Source organism: Orcinus orca, chromosome X, assembly GCF_937001465.1.
Source record: "Orcinus orca chromosome X, mOrcOrc1.1, whole genome shotgun sequence".
In the NCBI taxonomy this organism is placed as follows: Eukaryota; Metazoa; Chordata; class Mammalia; order Artiodactyla; family Delphinidae; genus Orcinus; species Orcinus orca.
In genome coordinates this window covers 100,457,359-100,476,571 of record NC_064580.1, presented here as the reverse complement: position 1 = coordinate 100,476,571, position 19,213 = coordinate 100,457,359, and the positions used below count along the sequence as shown (strand labels likewise).

Sequence of the window (19,213 nt, the reverse complement as noted above, 5' to 3'; positions counted from 1 at the left end):
TCCACGCTGTACAACTTGTTAAATATTTTGAGTATCACTACTGGTTATACATATTTTCTTATTAAATAAAATATATTCTTCATTAAAGCATATAACTAAATCAAGGCATAAAGAAATAGAAAGATTTAAAAATAATTAGCCACTGTTCTCATTAATCTTTAAATATTATTTTCTGACTTTTTTTAACATCTTTATTGGGGTATAATTGCTTTACAATGGTGTGTTAATTTCTGCTTTATAACAAAGTGAATCAGTTATACATATACATATGTTCCCATACCTCTTCCCTCTTGCGTCTCCCTCCCACCCTCCCTATCCCACCCCTCTAGGTGGTCACAAAGCACCGAGCTGATCTCCCTGTGCTATGTGGCTGCTTCCCACTAGCTATCTACCTTACGTTTGGTAGTGTATATATGTCCATGCCTCTCTCTCGCTTTGTCCCAGCTCACCCTTCCCCCTCCCCATATCCTCAAGTCCATTCTCCAGTAGGTCTGCGTCTTTATTCCTGTCTTACCCCTAGGTTCTTCATGACATTTTTTTCTTAAATTCCATATATATGTGTTAGCATACGGTATTTGTCTTTCTCTTTCTGACTTACTTCACTCTGTATGACAGACTCTAGGTCTAGCCACCTCATTACAAATAGCTCAATTTCGTTTCTTTTTATGGCTGAGTAATATTTTCTGACTTTTGATGTAACTCAAACTTTAAAAGAACGAAGTGACCGTGAATATTGAAAGTTAGAGTTCGAGTTCCTATGATATGAGTAAAACTTAAATTTTTTTATTGAGATGAAATTCACATAACATTAACCATTTTAAAGTGAACAGTTCAGAGGTTCACAATATGCTACACCCATTATCATTATCTAGTTCCAAAAGTTTTTCATCACCCCAAAAGGAAACCCCATACCCATGAAGCACTTGCTCCCAAATACCCCTCCCCCAGCCCCTGGTTTCTGTCCATATGGATTTGCCTATTCTAGATATTTCATATAAATGGAATCATACAATATGTGACCTTTTGTGTCTGGCTTCTTTTACTAAACAATGTTTTCAAGGTTCATCCAGGTTGTAGTATGTATCAGTACTTCATTCCTTTCTTAATGTCTGAATAATATTTCATTGTATGTGTATATCATAATTTGTTTATTCATTTATTGATAAATACTTGAGCTGTTTTCACCTTTCGGCTATTTAGTTAGACTTCTAACAGTTCAATCCAGAGTCAGACCCCAGTGTTATCCCCCCACCTTCCACATTATAAGCTTAACTACCCTAGAAGAAGGATTTTGACTGCTTTATGTATCTTGTGGCACTTGGCTCTGTTTCCTGGACTGTTCAGTCTTTCCCTACTTGAAAGCTTAAGGAAGAATCTGTCTCATTCACCCAGCCTCCACAATAGAAAAAATGATCAGTTCCTGCAACATCAACTGCTCCTTCACTTCCTTCACCTCCCTGCTGACCAGTTCTTTCCTAAACAGAGTGCCTTTCAATCTCTTCTCTTGCTTTCCTGCTCTTCCCCATCTGTAATTGGCCATCCATGCACTGGCTCTTCTGTGAGTGATCTGACACATGTAAGAGTATTTCTTTTCTGATCTAGACCATCCTCTAAAAATAGTTTGATATTATAAAACTCAGCTACACCTAAGCATAACTTTAAAAAACACATTGAAACAGAATTAAACATGAACCATGTTCCAGCTTTCCCTTCCTCTACTCCCCATCCCTGCTCCATCACCATTGACCAGTCTTGCAGATACAGCTAAATTGATTTTGGCTGGGTGGCAAAAGAGTGTATCTTAGTTAAATAAACCAATTCCTACAGATGTTATTCCTCTGACATAACAGAATGCCTCAATCCAGATAAGCTATTCATTTCTCCTTAAGAAGAGCCATGAGAATTGAGTACATGGTGAGAAATACAGGTCAGTAAGATCAGATTGCCCCAAGGTGCTCCTCAAATCACACTATGTCAGCACCTGGCTTCTCTGGATCTCAGAAGGCCTGTACCGGTAGCCAGTATAAGAGCTATATCTTTCACACGTCTGCTCAAAGCAAACTTATTTTCGGATGTTCCTCAGCCTTGAATTGCACTAAAGAAATACTGCCGTATTTCTTAGAGTGCTGGTTTACCCAATAGACAGTCTGAGCACAAGCTTACAAACCTGCGACACAAAGGTTTTTCGGGGTGGGAGAATTTGGTCTTTATTACTCTATACAAAACATGAAGATATGGGGCTTCCCTGGTGGCACAGTGGTTGAGAGTCCGTCTGCCGATGCAGGGGACACGGGTTCGTGCCCCGGTGCGGGAAGATCCCACGTGCCGCGGAGCGGCTGGGCCCGTGAGCCATGGCCACTGGGCCTGTGCGTCCGGAGCCTGTGCTCCACAACGGGAGAGGCCACAACAGTGAGAGGCCCACGTACCACAAAAACAAAACAAAACAAAACAAAAAAACATGAAGAGAGTCATTATGGGAAAAATAGAATGTCTTAAGAGTGCTGTATACTTAGTTAACAGTACATAATTCATTATTTTTCAAGTTATCATGTAGTAAAGCTGACTTTAATATACAGTTCTATGAATTGTAGTATGTCTTTTAAATTTTAAATTGTATATAAAGTGGAGGCACTGTAATCTTTTCAGGGCTAAATGCCTCTAAAGGGCTTAATCCAGCCCGGTACTCCAGAAATTTACAGGTTAAAATAAGTATGGAAGTTGGAGAACACTCAAAATACCTCTCTACCATCCTTCACTTTACGTTAAAAAAAAGTTAGAAATTGAGCATTGAACTGTGAGCCTCCTTTTTCCTTCTTGTGTCACAAGGTAACTTATGGTAATAAGCCCATTACATGATCAATGAAAAAAGAAATAATTTCTACAATTTTCAAAGATAACTGGCTCTGAAATGTGGAAGATTTCCTATTTGTCTTTAATCTGAGAAAACTTTTTTAAAATGGTAGAGGTGAAAAAACATAGTTTGGTGATGCAGTGATATCTTAAGATATATCTTACTTGAAACCTTGTATCTTAAGTACTTATCACCTTATTTTTCAATTTCTATTTAATACAGCAGTTTGCACATAGGGCTAAATTGATCTTGTTTTTCAATGTTATTTTGACTTAGCACTTGAAATTAATGTTTACCAGCCTCCTGCATTCCACATACCCTATAGCAAGTCTGTATTGAACACAGAATATTTATCCCAAGGTGGAATTTGAATTTGTGACTTCTACTTTGGAAAACTACATTATATTCAATTTCATAAATATCTACAAAGTATCTATTATGTACAAGACATTGTTAGGCACTGAGACAGAGGTAAAGAGGAATAAGATGATATGTTCCTAAGCATATTGTATTTTATCATGTATCCCATTTATTATATTTGTTAGTTCATGTTTTTGTTTTGTTTTGTTTTGTTTTTTTTGCGGTACGCGGGCCTCTCACTGCTGTGGCCTCTCCCGTTGTGGCGCACAGGCTACGGACATGCAGGCTCAGTGGCCATGGCTCACGGGCCCAGCCGCTCCGCGGCATGTGGCATCTTCCCGGACCGGGGCATGAACCCGTGTCCCCTGCTTCGGCAGGCGGACTCTCAACCACTGCGCCACCAGGGATGCCCAGTTCATGTGTTTTTTTCACCCCTTATGGCAGGAAATGTGCCTTATTTGACTTTGTATACAAGTGTTAAAATTATTTGTTGAACTATGGTTTTGGTTAACCCAGATTTAGATAGAACTATGTCGCTCTGATCTGTAATACTGGAGATAGACCCTCGTGGAACTTGACTGTGAGTCCAAGACTCTCAGTGGCTAGATCTGGCATCAAAAATCCCTACTACCATATTTCTACTACAAGTTTTACCAATGAAATCTTCTGATCAGATCTTTAGATTTGTTTGCTTATTTTCTTTTCCTTTTTGATATAAGGTTTCCTTTCCTTTTGTACTTGAGTGAATGAATGGACTTATAGTTGACTAGAATAAGTATGTTACATACATTAAAAAAAACCCCAAACTATAGTACAAGGTAGGGGACAGCAGAAACACAGGTATTAAGGCAGAAAAACACAGGGAATAACCACCAAAGGGGAGTAGTCCAATTTGACCGGAGTAGAATATGGGATGCCAGAAGGGAGTAATGTAAGATAATGCAGGAAATATTTGTTCACTTAGGTACACACACAGTGGAGCTAATAATGGTGTTACTGTCAATACTTGGCTGAGCTCTTGAGCCTTATTGATACAGATAAAGTCTTTGTTCCATGGCCCTAGATCGCATCCAGAATCTGCCAACTTTCTCTCCAAGGTGCTCCAGAGTAAGTGCATGGATTAATTCAGTTCATCACACCTACTCCATAAACAATAGGGAGTACCACTTAAAATGGTCCTACTGATTAAGGGACACAAACCGCTTCAAGTGCAAGAGTATGCAGTTATATAGTACTAAGTGAGGATAATAAATTGAGGCTTGAGTCTGTTTAAATAACCAATAATCTCTGTGAGTCTAATTTTCCAAAAGAGTAATTATGTCTTCTCTTTCTGGGATTCTTCTGAACAAAAGAAATTTAAACCTCTCTCCAGCCTTGCCAAAATAAGGGTGTTTGGATATTCTGACACCAATAATAGGCATTATACCAACCTTATGTCTTGTTACTAAAGAGGAACCAAGCTTAAGTGATTGCATGTAGGATGAAACTGAAACACAAGTGAGTTAAATTGTGGAATGGCAAAAGTCACTTAGGGAATCAACTTTTCCAGACATCTTTAAAATTTGATTTTCATATGTTCAACTGTTTGAGATATTTTATGTCTAGCACAGTCTGGAAGCAAAATTTCTATACAAGCTGATTGCATTTGAGTATCTATTTTAATTCATTTATACATTCAGTAAATATCAGCTGAGTACCCACTATATGGCAGTCCCTCTTCTAAGCTTCAGGGGTAAGGAGTGAATAAAACCAAGTCCCTGCCCTCATGGAGCTTGCAATCTGGTGAAGGATAGATAATAAATTAATCAATAAATAGGTATTCTATCATCACACAATGATAATTATTGGCAGGAAAGTTAAAGCAGGATGAGGTGATATAGAGTAAATGGGGGTAGATTTTATATCAGGGGCAGCCACTCTTAGGTGGTGATGTTTGAATAAAGACATTAATATAGTGAGGGAGTAAACTATGGGAAAGTCTAGGGGATGAGCATTCCAGGCCACAAGGGCAGCAAATCTGAAGGTTCTAAGGTGAGAATGAGTTTGGCATGTTCTAGAAGCAGCAAGGAGAATGTGGCTGGAGTAGGGTGTTCAAAGCAGTGAGACCTGAGGTCAGAGAGGTGGACAGAATAAAAAAACATGTAGGGCCATATTGGCCCATGATTAGGATTTCAGATTTGATTCTAAAAGTGATTGGAAGCCATTGAAAATGTTGAACAGCAGGTTAGCATGATCTGATTTACAATTTAAAAGTCCTCTGCTTGCTTGTGTCTGTGTATAAGCTAAAACTGCCCTGATTCCTGATGAGTAGACATGGGCTCCTAAAAAGACCGAATCCTTTTATTCGGGGCAAAGTGAAATTTACCTTAAGTGCAGACCCCACGAAAACTCTGTAGTATTCCAGTTCTCTGGCTTTAGTATTTCAGTTTTCATGTCTTCCTCTCTGGTGGACATGGTCCAAGGCCCCTCATCAGTGACTGGCTGAAAGTAGCCTACTCAGCTTTAAGGACACCAGACCATTTTGGAACTCAGTTGTCCTTGTCCCTAAGCCTGTGGGTAGGATAGATGTGTTACTATATCACTGTTAACCTAGTGGCATTTCATTACTTGGGCTCTCCAAAATAATTACTGGCCCAATAGTGAGGCTCCTGGTGTGCTGAGACTTGTCCTATTGCCCTGCTCTGACACCTCTGTGTCAAAGCATGTTTGCAAATAACCCCCCAGGGAATATGGTAAAAGCCTCATTTTCTTCCAAAAGGATTAGCATATACCTGGATATGCTTATAACACAATTCAGAACTTAGGGTCCTCAAATCACCATATTATTCTAGGAATAGCTTTCATTCTTTTTTTTTTTTCCTCACACAGAGAAAAACTGAGAAGTGGAGTTCTTTACTACCAAATGGCAGAACCAGATACAGAACTGAGTAAGAGCTATCTGTGAAATGTATGAAACTACATCATTATATGTTGCTCTGTTGCTAAAGATACACTAATTTGCCATTTTAAATTTCCCTCTCCTCAGTGGCCATACTATAAACCTTGTTGGCATTTATTTTGATTCCGTTTTTAAAAAGAAGCTTCCCCCTACCACGTTTATTTGAAAATATATTTCAAGCCTGCAACTTATTGGGAAAAATATGAAGAGTGCTTTATTTTTGTTGTAGGCATAATAAAACTAAATAACCAAGACTAACATTAGTTTGAACTTTATCTTGGAATATGTCCATGAAGAACAAAGAAAGCCAGACTAATCTTTTTGACTTTCTCTCCTCCAGATTCTTATATCAAAGACCCTTTGACACATGTAAGTTATAGCTTTTGAATTACTTATTGTAGCATGACTCCATCTTGAAGTTTTGCATACTCAGAACGGAGATTTTGCCCCGATTCCTGTCTTCTGTCTGTTTTTTCAGCCACTATTTTACTTCATTCGGATTCCTTATCTTTCAAACCACATTATTTGGGAGGATGAGCTATGGGTTGAATCAGACTGTCAATTCTGATTTGGGAGGAAGTTTTATGAAACTCAGCAGTGCTGGAGCTCATTGCTCGGTATTCCAAGAAATATCATTGCTATGATTCTCAAAGTTTTCGAAACCTTACAAAGAATGTGGGACGGCTAATGTGTTTCAGCCATATTATTTCAGAGCAAATCTCCTAAGGGATTGGTAGACTCCTGCAAAGCTGACTTTGGCTGTACTAAGGTTTATTTAAGTAAAATAATGAAATAAAGGCAGCTAACTTCAGATTAGCCTCCACATGCCTTTGTTGTAATGCAAAGTCTACAATCACCCCAAATTCAAAATTTGGCAAACTTTCCAACATAGGGTGCCACATTGCTGACTTCTATTGTTTTGGAAAGGGAATAAGCATGGGCAAGTAAACAAGGAAGACTCTTCCTCTGCTCAGAAATTTTCTTCCAGGCAATCAACAAATGGAGTTAATATGGCCATCTTTTTAAAAGAAAATATCCCATGGATAAGGTTAAATATATTGTCTTTGATTTTAGGTGGCCAGTGAGGGACTGGCACACTCTTTCTGTAAAGGTCCAGATAGTAAGTATTTTAGTCTTTGTGGGCCATGTGGTCTCTGTCACAACTCCTCAACTCTTGCTTGTTGTAGTGTGAAAGCAGCCATAGCAACACATAGCTGAATGGGGATGGCTATGTTTCAATAAAACTTTACTTACAAAAACACAGCAGCCCAGGGACTTCCCTGGTGGCGCAGTGGATGAGAATCCGCCTGCCAGTGCAGGGGACAGGGGTTCGATCCCTGGTCCGGGAAGATCCCACATGTTGCGGAGCAGCTAAGCCTGTGCACCACAGCTAGTGAGCCTGCGCTCTAGAGCCCACACACCACAACTACTGAAGCCCGTGTGCCTAGAGCCTGTGCTCCACAAGAGAAGCCACCGCAGTGAGAAGCCCGCGCACCGCAATGAAGAGTAGCCCCCGCTCGCCACAACTAGAGAAAGCCCGCGCTCAGCAATGAAGACCCAGTGCAGCCCAAACTAAATAAAATTAAATCTTTAAAAGCAACAACAGCAAAACAAACAAAAAGCCCCCACGGCAGCCCAAATTTGACCCATGTGCCATAGTGTGCCGACCCCTAGGTTATAACAATTATAGTAGCATGTAGGTTTCTTTGCAGAATTATTTCAACACAAAGGACATCATGAAATTTTTGGGCAACTGAGAGAATGCCTTGAGTTGGGTGGCTACTTTCTAATTTGGCCGTCTAGCCTAGTGTCTTCATTCTACTAAGAGTCACCTCATCTGCTGCCTTTGGACTTGAGCTGATGTTTTATTCTGGCTAAAAGTGTAGAAACCGCTGATATTTTACATTAATCTCCTCATAATTCCCTTAGAAATAGCAACATCTGGCATTTTTAAACAGCAATAGAATTTCTGGCTGTCTCACTTATAGCAAATTTCATAAAGCAACTAGTGACTTTAAAAATGATTTTTATAGGAGAAGTTTAAAGTAGAATAAGTAGAATTTATTTCAATGTATCTATCTTACTCTAGCTATAATTTTGCATTTGGCCAAACATCACTTTACATTGTTTTGCTCTGTTCAAATCCTTTCAGAACTCATCTAAATAGTTTTGTGCACGTATTAAGGCATGCATGTGTTTATTACTTTATATCATAATAACCATGTATAACTTATTCTGCATTTCCATTGTAACCTACAGAGTGAATACCCTTCAATGAACACTTTCACATGTTTTCTCATTTAATATAATTTAATTATTTTTACAGATGAATCATGGGGAAGATAAAGTTACTTGCCCAAGGTCACCCAACTAGTTAAGATTGCAGCCATGCTTCACAAACAGGTCTGTCCAACTGCAGAGGCTCTGCTTTTTCCACTACATCACAATGCCTACAGGAAGCTACTTGCAATTCTTGGCAGGCTCTGTCTTTTCTTTTTTTTTTTAAACCTGAGCTGTTTTCAAGTAAATCATAGAAGAAATGAGTAGCATAGTATTCAATTCTTTTCATTTATTTTGGAAGTACATATTTTCAAAAGGAGATATGGTAGATGGTTTTGTTTAAACAACCATGGTTCTATGACTTGAATATTTCCAAATAAGGGTGACTTCCAAAAATTATTTGCTTTCTTGGCAGTCTCCATACATTCTTTGTGAATGCAACTACATTTCCCATCTTCCTTGTTTAGCAAAAAAATCATATGTTAATAACATTTTTGAAAGGTGTGGCTTGGTGATATTCTTTTCAGATTTGAAATAACTAGACTTCCTGGCATCATAACTTCAAATTGTGGTGGAACCATCTGATAATAAGTTGAACATTCTGAAACTGACTTTTGTTTGGGTATAGCTTTGTGTCACTCTGAATGTTGATATGAGTTAGGGGTAAAAGCTGATGCCAAAATCTTAAGATACAGATATGCAAGCCTTTTTATAAGTATGAGATAAATTCCCTTCTGTCAGAATGTGTCTTTTTTTTTTCTTGGCCAGAGCAGAAAACATCAAAGTGAATCCTTGCATTATAAAAAAGTTTGGTTAGGAGAACTGACCCTTAAAGTTCTTCCAGCATGTATGACTCTCAGACCTCAATCACTGTGGTGCAAAAATATAATGATTTTTTAATAACATCTATATTTCAGACATTGAGCCCCAAGGGCTCAGTGGTGGGGGACTGGTGGGAAAAAAACTAACCTCAGTCACCTCTTAGGGTCTTCTCCCCAAGACTGTCAACATCATACTGTCAGCATCTTATGTGGTGTCCGGGTGTTGGGGGGAATTGGAGTGAGTAGCAGTGATGAGAGGACAAGCACAGTTATTAGTTATTAATCAGAGGTCTATATAGATTAGTGCTGAGGTGTTCCCTTTCCTGGTCTATGTAGTCCGTTCAAATCAGAGGTCCTTGGCTGCTGTCCCACTGTTCTTGGGGCTCAGGAATCTTTGCCAACTCTGCATACAGACCTGCCTGCCAAGAAACACCTCACAGCCATTGCTTTCTAGGGTCTTAATGCTTCCCTGCTAGAACTGCTGTGAAATGAAGTAAAAGATCCTTGATTCTATTCAAGAGTCTTATATTTTGTTTCCACTCTTCTCCCCCAGCTTGGAAGAATCCATTTCTAGTGTGAGGAAAAGCCTTCTCCCTTTCTATATTTTGAGGGTCCTCTCTGCCTGTGGAATTCCTTCCTCTATGAGCTTAAAGTTTTTTGAATGACTAAACTCGCAAGCCCCTTCTGTCTTTTTTGCTGAGGTGCTCTAACTCTTTCCTGCAAGGCCAGGAGAACAGAGCCCGGTACCCACTTGGACGGAGGGAAAAGAAAGTGGAGAATATACTGAGAAAAACATTACTTAAAACCTCAGAATACTATCTTGTCGCCTTATCCATTACAACCAATAAATTGCTTTTCTGTGAAGTTGTCTCAGTACCTAATGAACTCTGATTTGGAGTCCAGAAAGAACTGTGATATGTTGACTTAAATTTAAAAAAATCTGCGTAACCCTGTAAAAGCAAGTCCTTAAAAGCCTCACAATGAAAAGTGGGGTCATGGTGCTGAAGAAAAGAATGCTCTTGTGAGAGTTTCAACTTCTCATTCTCACCAGAGAACAGCTTCATGGAAGCCTCCTTTGCTTGCCAACCTCAGCAGCTGGGTTGTTCTCTCTCTTTTGGCTCTCCTCAAGCTCTCCCTTCCTGTGGATCCCTGCTGACAGTTCTGCAGCTCTAGGGAGCTACCAGCTCTCCTGAGCTAGCTGTTTGGTTGCGACCTGCAGCGCCAGGGGCCATGTCAACAGAGAGCCACAGAATCACTCATTTTCAGATGGATTTGGTTTTTTCTAATTATCATTGATACTGATTACAAAGCAGTTGACTGGACCACAACAAAGTAAATCATTTTCAGACATAAGACCAGCAAAAGGGCCAGACATGTTGTACTGAAAAGAATGTGGCTCAGAAACGGAGGCGTGGGGAAGTTAAAGGGCTTGTCTATGTTCATACAGCAGCAAGTTCGTGAATGGAAGAATGCGATCAAAAGCCACTTCTGTGGACTATGTTAAGTGCAGAGTTGTGACAACATTCAAATACACTGTGAAAGACTCAACAGCTGTTTAACTCTAATAAAACAGTAGCACTGATTGATAATACAGTGTCATATCATGATTGTCAGCATGGGCCTGACTGCCATAGTTCCACCACATATAAACTGTGAAACCTGGGCCATGTCATTTTTCTTCTCTGTGTCTCAGTTTCCTCATCTATACAATAGGGATAATAATAGTACCTACCTCATGGGGTTGTTAGGAAGCTTGAATGAATTAATATATGTAAAGCACTTGGGATAGTGCTTAGCTCATAGTAGGTATTATATATTAGTTGTCATTATGAAATAACCATTACTTTGGGGAAATATCCCAGTGATATTTTCAGAGAAGATAAATGTGTATGTGAAGATTAAAGGACATCAAAACAAAGCCTGGTGGGACTTCCCTGGTGGTGCAGTGGTTGAGAATCTGCCTGCCAATGCAGGGGACACGGGTTCGATCCCTGGTCCGGGAAGATCCAACATGCTGTGGAGCAACTAAGTCCGTGCGCCACAACTACTTAGCCTGTGCTCTAGAGCCCATGAGCCACAACTACTGAGCCCGTGTGCCACAACTACTGAAGCCCACACACCTAGAGCCCGTGCCCTGCAGCAAGAGAAGCCACCGCAGTGAGAAGCGCATGCACCACAATGATGAGAAGCCCACGCACCACAACGAACAGTTGCCCCCTCTCGCTGCAACTAGAGAAAGCCCGTGCACAGCAATGAAGATCCAACACGGCCAAAAATAAGTTAATTAATTAATTAAAACAAAAGAAAACAAAAACAAAGCCTGGTGGTTACCAGAGGGGAGGGAGTTTGGGGGAGGAAAGAAAAGGGTGAGGGAGATTAAGAGGTACAGACTTCCAGTTGCAAAATAAATGTGTCACAGGTATGAAATGTACAGTGTGGGGAATATAGTCAATAATTATGGAGTACCTTTGGATGGTGGCATATTATAACTAGACTTATCCTGGTTATCAGTTTGAAATGTATAGAAATATTGAATCACTATGTTGAGTAACAGGAACTAACAGTGTTAATTATACTCCAAAAACATACAAACAAATCCATAGAAAAAGAGATCAGATTTGTGGTTACCAGAGGCAGGGTGTGGAGGGAGGGGGAATCGGATGAAGCAAAAGGTACAAACTCCCAGTTATAAGTAAGTACGAGGGATGTAATGTACAGCATGATAAAGATAATTAACATGGCTTTCTGTTATACATGAAAGTTGCTAAGAGATTAAATCCTAAGAGTTCTCATCACAAGGAAAAATTTTTCTCTATTTTTAAAATTTTGTATCTATGAGATGATGGATGTTTACTAAACTTATTATGATAATCATTTCATGATGTATGTAAGTCACCTCATGGTCACAAGGTGGCTGCTCCACATCCATCCTCACAAGCATGCTCCAGGCCAGAAAAAGAAAAAGGGAATAGCAAGGGGAACCTCCTACTGCCTATTTCAAGCAAGCAAAATGTTGCCAGAACCTCCAATAAACTTTTCCTTACATCTCATTCATCCAGACTGTCACATGGATACACTTAACTTTAAGCAACACTGGGAAACATTGGTTTTCAGCTGGAAACACTGCTATATTGGACAGGATTGGATTTCTTTAATAAGGAAGATGGGGAAAATGCATATTTAACCACCAGCAGGATGTGTTATATCTATCCTAATAGAGCAAAATATAGTAAAAAATAAATAAATAAATAAAAACATTATAAAAGGTTGAAAAACGAAATACATCTAACTGTACTGACATATAGGGACTTCGCTGGTGTAAAGATGCCTAACACGCTGAAGAATGCAAGATAACATTTTATGCATAAAAAGCTACTGTTGGGGGTGGTTCTGGGAAAAAAAAGTGTTTCAACTAAAAACACTGAACTTTTAGCATTTCTGCCAAACTAGTTTTTTTTCTTTTCTTTTTTGCCTTTTGTAAGGCAACAAAGTAAAACAAGCAGCTTCTGCTACCGAGACTGGACATTCTCCTTTTGGCAGCTCTCTTTGTACTTCTGATTTATGTGGTTTGTTTAATTAAAAATATGAAGAATTTTCCTTCTCAAATTCTTTCCCACATTCTGATTCCCAATATCTGGGCCCCAAGGATTTCTCTATCTGCTTTTTCTAATCTCCCAGAGCAATCTAAAAGAGGCCACCTTAACTTCTTCGTCCTCTAATGCTAGCCTGCCATGTGAGAGTGAGGAAAAAGTCTATTGTTTCCGCTTCTGTTTTCTTCTCTGGCTACCTCGGGATCAGATATGAAAATTATCAATATACATGCAAAGTGCTTGGTAAGTCATTGAAGATATGGGCAATGAAGCATAAATTGTCCTAACGTTACAGCTGTACACATTCTTTTGGAAATCATCTCGGGGGTTCTGGGGCTGAAGTCAGTACTGAAATGGCTTGCCTTTAGATTCAATAATAGGAATGAAAATTTCACAACATGGAGTGGAAACACCAGCAAGGTGGATGTTTCTCTTTCCCTCTTGCAGGGCATATGCCGAGGACCTGCTCTTCTTCTACGACCACCTCAGAAAGGTCATTGGGGTCATTGGAATGGAGCTTCTCTACTGCTACCACTGGTACATGGCCATGCACTTCGTCCTCCAGGCCACCATCTAGACCCACCGCATCTGGAAGAAAAGGTCCTCCCACACTGGGTAACCTTCACCAATTGGAAAGCAGCCAAGCAGGGGTGCCAGGCTGTATGGCTGGTGGACTCACAGCCACCAACTGATGCAAGGTTGTTGTGTTTTGTGACATCAATGAGAACAACACTGAGAAGGGCTTCTACTGCTAGGGGACTCTCAGGAAAGGTCCAACCCTGGGGTTCTTATCTTAGCGCCCTTCGTCATCTGCGTGAAGCTGGACCTGCGGTGGGGGGAGGTCAGGGGGAGGAGCGATTGAGGACAACCTGACAACCTGAGGCCCCTGCATCAGCAGGAGGGTGGGGACTTCCTTTACTTCAGGGGACAGACCCACGGCAGCCACTCCCAGGCAAGGATCCAGACACCACTCTGCAATGCATCTCACCTCCCTGCTGTCTGATCAGGAGTTTTTTGTAACTTCTAGGTGTGATGCACCACTCCACAACCTTCACCTTCTGAAGTGCTCTGGCTTCCTGGAACTGAACTGGCGGGTACGACAGTGGAAATCTTGTGTGTGCAGTCCTGCAGGAGATGAGCCTTGTCCACCAGCATGGTGGTAGATGTCAGGGGCTGACCCTGGACACAAGCTGCCTGGTCGTCTTGAACCTCACACCCAGGCTGCGTGACCTCAGCCAGTCTCCACTAGTTTTACTCATTTAAAATGGAAAATTGCCTGTTTATTTCAGGAGGGAGGCATGTTTTCAGCCTTGAATGAAATAAAATTTAATCTATAAAGTTTTAAAAAAACTAATGTAGTTTAGTAAAACTGGCTTCTTAACCTTTAAAAATGTATTTCGTGAAACTTTTCACCCATTGAAACCCAGCAATCTCCATTTTATGTTTCCTAAAAGAACAGCACTATGAATGTTTTCATAGGTTGTCAAACAAATAGGAGACCAGTTTATGGCAGCATTCAGAAACCAGGGCAAGCCAAGCAGTGAAATCACATCCTGTGTCATTTGGGATGCTGGTATACCTGACTTGTTAAACCAAACTGCACAACTGTTCTCATAAGCTCCTTACTGGCTTTTGAGTAACCATCTTCCTTCTTACTCCATGTTGCTTTCTGACATGTTTGAATAATTATCATTTTCAGACATTTGGACAAAGGAGAAAATGCCTTGGCTCCACTCTCAGGTCCCTTCATAGCACTGAACATGTGATCACTCTAGAGTCTTGGTTCTCCTTTTCTCCCTGAGGACATAGGTATTGAAAAGAGAATTGGCTCACGCTAACTGGTTGCTAATGTGATATGATTAGCAAGACAGGTTGGGTATGATGTTGTGGCTGTGTGGCCACAGAATTTTGATTTATTCCATAGGCTCTTTTGCTATTTTATTACTTTCCCCACTCAGGTCCATTTTTTTAACTTGTGAGAAAAAAATGTTACAGTTAGGTTATGGCTACATGGCACTACTACATTAGCCATTTTCTATTCAATTTTAATTTTTGACTGTCATAAAGTCTAAGCTTTAAAGCACTGATATGAATCATTCCGAGTTGTTTTGCTCCTTAAGACAATATAATAGGCAGGTCTGAAAGTTCCTGCCTATTATGGTTATGAATGTAATTCAACCAGCCAGGCAGTGATCCAGTCCATTGCTCAGCCATCGAACCCCAACAAAAAGGTAGTTTCGTCAGTTACAGCAAGCTTGTCTAAAGGTTTATAATTTGACTAATGCTCTTTTAACAGACTGGTTTTCCAGAGTGCATCTGGAAAGTGTGTCTGGAAAATAGACATGCTATGGAAAATAGAGAAATAAAAGTAGGGAAGAGGGGGATCATCTTTAGATGTGTTCACCATGTTTCCCTCCAGTTCTGTTTTTAGCATTTGACTACAGTCTGTTCAAAGTCCAGATAAATTTTTGCTTCCCACAGATCATCATTCTTTCCATTCATCCCCAAACCATTCATCATCATCTCCAAAGTATGTTCTGACTTATGCCGCACTTTGAAAGGATACACCCAAGGTTGGACATGAAATATTATCAGACACTAGGACTACAAAAATTAAATGTTTAGCTTTGTTCATGCATGCTCCCCAAGTTTGGTATGTACATTCATGCTTCTGCCACATGCCATCCTATATCTTTTGTATAAAATACCCCTTGATTCCCTTGCACAACTGGTTAATTCTTCAAGGTCCTTTACCAGTCAAATCAAGTGTCACTTCTTCTAGAATGTCTTCCTTTACCTCTCCCCAGAGGTAATCAATGATTCAATAACAACTTCCATTTTTCAGTACTTCCTATAGACAGAAAATATACTTTTTTGAAGTCTTTATCCCTCATGACTATCCCTAAGTCATTATTTAACTTCCACAACTATATTATGGGGTGGATATTACCCAGTCAACGGAAGAGGAAACTGCAACATAAAGAGGTGAAGTGACATTCTTATGGCTACACAGCTAGTACATGGTAGAGGCAAGATTTGAACCCCAGTTCTGTGGTCTATATTCTAAGCCACTATAGCATTGTTTCCCAAAGACTGACACATAAACCACTGCTGAGAGATGATTTGAGATAGAAAATGATATAAAGATATTCTGCACTATTTATTCATTTTTTGTAAAACATACAGAGAATAAGAAAACAAATCAATTCTCAGCATTTTGCCAAATTTGCTTCATATTTTTATTTTGAAGGAATCAAACATTATATATATACAGTTGAAGACCTCTTTATTGCCCTCCCAGATCTCATTCTTCAACCCTCCTCAGAGGTAACGACCATCCTAAATTTAGTGGTTACCATTCCTTTGCAAGTTTTTTAACAACTACTGGTAAGAGCACATTTATCAATAAATATGTAGTGTTGTTTTGCTTGTGTTCAAACTTTATATAAATAGCACACCACATGTATTATTTTGCAGCTTGTTTTGTTCACTCAACATTGTTCTTGATATTGATTTTTTTGATACACATGGTTTTTATTCCTGCATTTTAACTACTGTAGACCAACCCATTATATCAATATGTCAGATTTATTTATACATGCTCCTCTTGACTGACATATAAATTACTTCCACTGTTTGATATTACAAATAATGCTGCACTTAGCGTCCATGTGCATGTCTCATTGTGTACATGTACTGGATTTTCTCTAGGATACAAACCAAAAAGCAGGTATCTTCAACTTTAAAAAATATTACAAAGTTGCTCTCCAAAATGTATCAATTTACACATCCATCAGCAGTTTATGAGTTCCCTTTTCTGAAAATCATCAACAGACTTCTTAGTTTTTGCCAACCTTGCAAGTGGGAAATTTTATTTCATAGGGTTTTTTTATTTGCATTTCCTGACATTATTAAGATTGAAGATCTTTTCATAGATTTATTGGCCATTTGGATTTCTTCATTTGTGACTCGCCCATTTTCCCTTTTAGAAATTATTTTTAAAACTTCTGTCTAGGAAAATTCATTCTTCTTGATGTGCAGTTCAATCAGTTTTGACAAATGCATGGAGTTGCATAATCAACATCAAAAAAGAAGATATGGGACATGATCCCCCTTTGTAGTCAATCCCCCTCTGTATCCAAGATCCTCGTTAACTTATTTTCCATACCAATAGTTTTGTCTTATTCAGAATGTCATATAAATGGAACTATACCGTATGTAGATCTTTGACGTTTGGCTTCTTTCACTAAGCATGTGTTTAAGATTCATTCATGTTGTTCCTTTCTGTTGCTGAGTGGCATTCCATTATATGAATGTACTACAGTGTGTTTCTCCATTTACCAGTTGAAGGATTGTTTCTAAATTTGGGCAATTATGAATAAAGCTGCTATGAAAATTTTCCATATAGGTTTTTGTGAGGCATCCTCACCAGCACTCGGCATTATCAGAGATTTTTTTGAGGTTGGCCATTAGAATATAGAGGTACCTCATTGTGGTCTCAATTTGCATTCAACTAATTATTAATAATGTTGAGTACCTTTTCATGTGCATATTTGTTATCCATACATCTTCTTTGGTGAAGCATCTGTTCAAATTTTGTACATTTTACAAACTGGGTCATTTGTTTCCTTATTGTTGATAAAATAATACTGTTAATACAAGTCCATTATCAGAAATATGATTTGCAATATTTTCTTCCAGTCTGTGGTGAGCTCCCCTTCCCATCTCTGATCTATCAGTGAAGAAGTTTTAAGCATCTGCATGTTAATTGGCAAGATGGCATTAAATCACCTTCTCAGGTAAATTTTCCTCACACTGGGCAGGATCCAACTTTTTATGGTTAAAACCAAAGGATGTCAACAAGTCAGAATTTTCTTTTTTGCTTAAAATTTCTCTGTTTTAATATTTTTAAGCTTTTTATTTTGGAATAATTATACTTTGACAGAGAGTTGCAAAGAAAATGTACAGGAAGTCCAGTGCTTAGCATCCTGAATAACTGTACTGTAACGTCAAACCCAGAAACTGACAATGGTACAATCCACAGAGCTTATTCAGATTTCACCACTTTTCCATGCACTCATTTATTTGTGTGTGTGTGTGTGTGTGTGTGTAGTCCTATGCAACCATATCCCACATGTGGATTTGCATGACTACCACCACAGTCAAGATACAGAACTGTTCCCAGAGCCCTCTCGTGGGATCTCTTTATACCCATATCTACCACTCCCTTAACCTCTATCCCTAACCCCTAGAAATCACTAATCTGGCCTCCATTTCTAATTTTGTGATCTCGATATTATTATTTAAATGTGTTCACCTGGAGATTCATTCAGGCTGTTGTGGGTATCGATAGTTCATTCCTTTTTACTGCTGAGTGTCATCTTGTGGCATGGATGCACCACAGCGTAACCATTCACCTGTTGAAGGACATCTAGATTGTTTCCAGTGTTTAGCTATTACGAAGAAAGCTGCTATGAATATTAATGCACAGGTTTTTGTGTGCACGTAAGTTTTCATTTCTCTGGAAAAAAGGACAGTTCAGTTGGGTTTCTTTTCTTATACATTAGTATTAAAACTTAGCAAATATTTTTCTGAAATGCTTCACATAAACAATTTTTCTCCTTTAGTCTATTAATATGGAGAATTACATCGATATATTTTCTGTTTTTAAACTAGAGTAGAAAGGTAAGTTGCATCTATATTGTGTCATGAGTAAGGAATTTGTGCTTTATAAAATGATATGGAACAATAAAATATTTATAAAGAAAAGTAATACTTTTATGTAGACAAATCTGGCCAAAGAGCGTAGGATTGACTGAAGTGGGGAGAGACAGAAAATAGATGATAGGGCCAGGTGAAAAAAATAATAATAATTTTATAATGAAAGGATTGGGGGCATGAGAACTAGGAGATTCCTATTCTAATCCCATTTATGTCACTAGTTACGTACACAACCTTCAGGAAGTCATTTACTTTTTCTTGACTTCAGTTACCTCATATGTAAGAGCGATTTGGCCTGGATCTGCGACATCATTATTGTTTTCAAGCGTGCAACTCTATAATTCTAAACAATGAGAGAATGGTCAGGTTTTTCAGTGTGAAAGAAAAACAGAAGATGGATATGATCGGCGTCTTGAAGGTAAAAATCAATTTGGCTCAGCCACTGATTGAATGTAGAGCACAAGAAGAGTTGTCAAAAAGACTTCCAAACTTCAAAGCTAAGTGACAGGGAAAAGGCAATGCTATTAGTTCAATGGAAATGGAACTCAGCAAGATAAGGTCATTTTGGTGGAAGGACTTGGTAAGTTTAATTTTGGATGTGTTTTGCCTGCGGACAAGGTAGGTGTGTTGTACAACACCAAGAGACATATGG

At 39.1% G+C, this 19,213-nt stretch overlaps 1 protein-coding gene across 1 annotated transcript in view; it reads left to right on the top strand.

Moving 5' to 3' along the window:
- Positions 1–14,182, top strand: part of LOC117198175 (uncharacterized) — an 84,603-nt gene extending 70,421 nt beyond the window's left edge. The window contains exon 2 of the mRNA XM_033413347.2: positions 13,288–14,182. Coding sequence (XP_033269238.1) covers positions 13,288–13,417 — 130 coding nt within the window. The 3' untranslated portion in view covers positions 13,418–14,182. The remainder of the gene's footprint in view (positions 1–13,287) is intronic.
- The last annotated feature ends 5,031 nt before the right edge of the window (positions 14,183–19,213 follow it).